Source organism: Brachyistius frenatus, unplaced genomic scaffold (assembly GCF_029030835.1).
Source record: "Brachyistius frenatus isolate BFR_SWC_R1_liver_20210118 unplaced genomic scaffold, ASM2903083v1 Contig_6, whole genome shotgun sequence".
NCBI lineage: Eukaryota > Metazoa > Chordata > Actinopteri > Embiotocidae > Brachyistius > Brachyistius frenatus.
This window is the reverse complement of record NW_027210605.1, coordinates 4,725,991-4,727,500: the sequence shown is the minus strand read 5'-3', so window position 1 is coordinate 4,727,500 and position 1,510 is coordinate 4,725,991. Positions and strand designations below refer to the sequence as shown.

The window sequence follows — 1,510 nt, the reverse complement described above, 5'->3', positions numbered from 1 at the left end:
GGATTTATGTTTTCTCTCCTAATGATTGAGGTCATGTAGAGGCGACAGCTTACTGATCCAAGATCGGCACTGGTGTTCAGCTCTCATGCTGGTGTGAGAAAGCACAGGGAAACCTGGGAAAGATGCCAAGGGCGGAAAAAAAAAAAAAGTGACATTCTCTGAAATATCCACCCTCCTTGCTCATTGATTCATTTAGCTGAACTCCCTCAAACTCCTCCCACTCAAGAGGGCTGATATTATCCCCGATGGAGGGAGAGGACAAATTGAGGGGTGGATGGATGGAGACGGATGGAGAGATGGATGGAGGGAGACCAGAAAAACAGGCTGAACAGAGATGTCAGAAAAGGACAGTAGGTCTGCTGGGACTCCTCATCTCTAGAGGGAACTTGACAACAAATGTCCAACAGTTTAGAGTTCCAGCCAGTTTTCCATGCACTGATGTAAGAATGTGTTCAGACGGAGCAATACAATATGGCAGAAGTGTCGGGATCTGCTTGTCTCTCTCGCCGTCTGTCTGTTGCTGCAGGATAGTACAGGTGCAATACAAGGTGAGAGGTGTGTTTTGAATGTTAGATGATTAACATGCAAATATTCTCACAGTGCTCCGGGCTGCTGTCCTGGCTGTTTTGTGTCACCGCATCTGCCCATGACAGCTTCCTCTCTTTCTTTTTCTTGTCTTTCCTGGTACCCTCTCTTGCTTAACTCTTTTTCTCGAACTCCTCCTCTCTCTGTTGGTCCTCTCACAGCATGTCCCTCCCTTCCTCTTTCTGTGTCTCTACACACACACACCCCTCCCCTCCTTTTTCTCCCCTTCCCTCTTGGCAGCCCTGCCAAAGTGGGCAGGCAGACCGAGGCAAACACAGCACAGGGCAGAGCAGAGGGCGATCCAAAGGCTGGCGAATTGATTATTTATATGTTTGTGTTTTGCCTGTGTGTTGCGTGTTTGACTCTGTTTCAGTCATACACAGCTGCAAGTGATGTGAGTCTGTGGCCGATCCGTGTTGGAGCTTCTCTCTACTTGTTCTGCACAGTGTTTGATACTGTGGTTTGTGTGTGTTTTATGTGTGTGTTACAGGGCTGTGTATGAGCGGCGGACGTCCCTCTGTCACCCGTGTGTACTGACAGAAGCACTCACACGCCAGTAGGAGGGGATTGTGGGAAAGGGGTGTAGCTTTCAGAGGGTGTGCTCTACTCCTCTCTTTTCCCTTCTTCCCGCCATCACGGCCCTCTTCTCCTTCAGTCCTCCCGCCCAGCCCGCCGCTCACATACAGGCTCCAGGTATTTTTCTTTTTTATCCTGCGACACTTCTTCCCATCTTTTCCACTGCCCTATAATCTGTCTCCTCCAGTTCCTCTCACCCTCTTCTCTGTCCTTCATCATGGTCTTCCTCCTGTAAATGTGTCTATAGTCCGTCCGGTTGCCACGCCGCACTCCGCTCGACGCCATTTTGGCTCAATGGACATAGCATGAGAAACTTTTCTAGAGCTGAGAGGGACTCTGTGACTCCCTG

General features: G+C 49.7%; 1 protein-coding gene across 3 annotated transcripts in view; it reads right to left on the bottom strand.

Annotated features, from left to right (window-relative positions):
- The window catches only part of tead3a (TEA domain family member 3 a), a 31,023-nt gene extending 30,347 nt beyond the window's left edge, over nucleotides 1-676 (bottom strand). For all 3 annotated transcript variants that reach the window (XM_069688083.1, XM_069688099.1, XM_069688091.1), the window contains exon 1: nucleotides 599-676. In XM_069688083.1, coding sequence (XP_069544184.1) covers nucleotides 599-648 — 50 coding nt within the window. In that variant the 5' untranslated portion in view covers nucleotides 649-676. The remainder of the gene's footprint in view (nucleotides 1-598) is intronic.
- Between the last annotated feature and the right edge of the window lie 834 nt (nucleotides 677-1,510).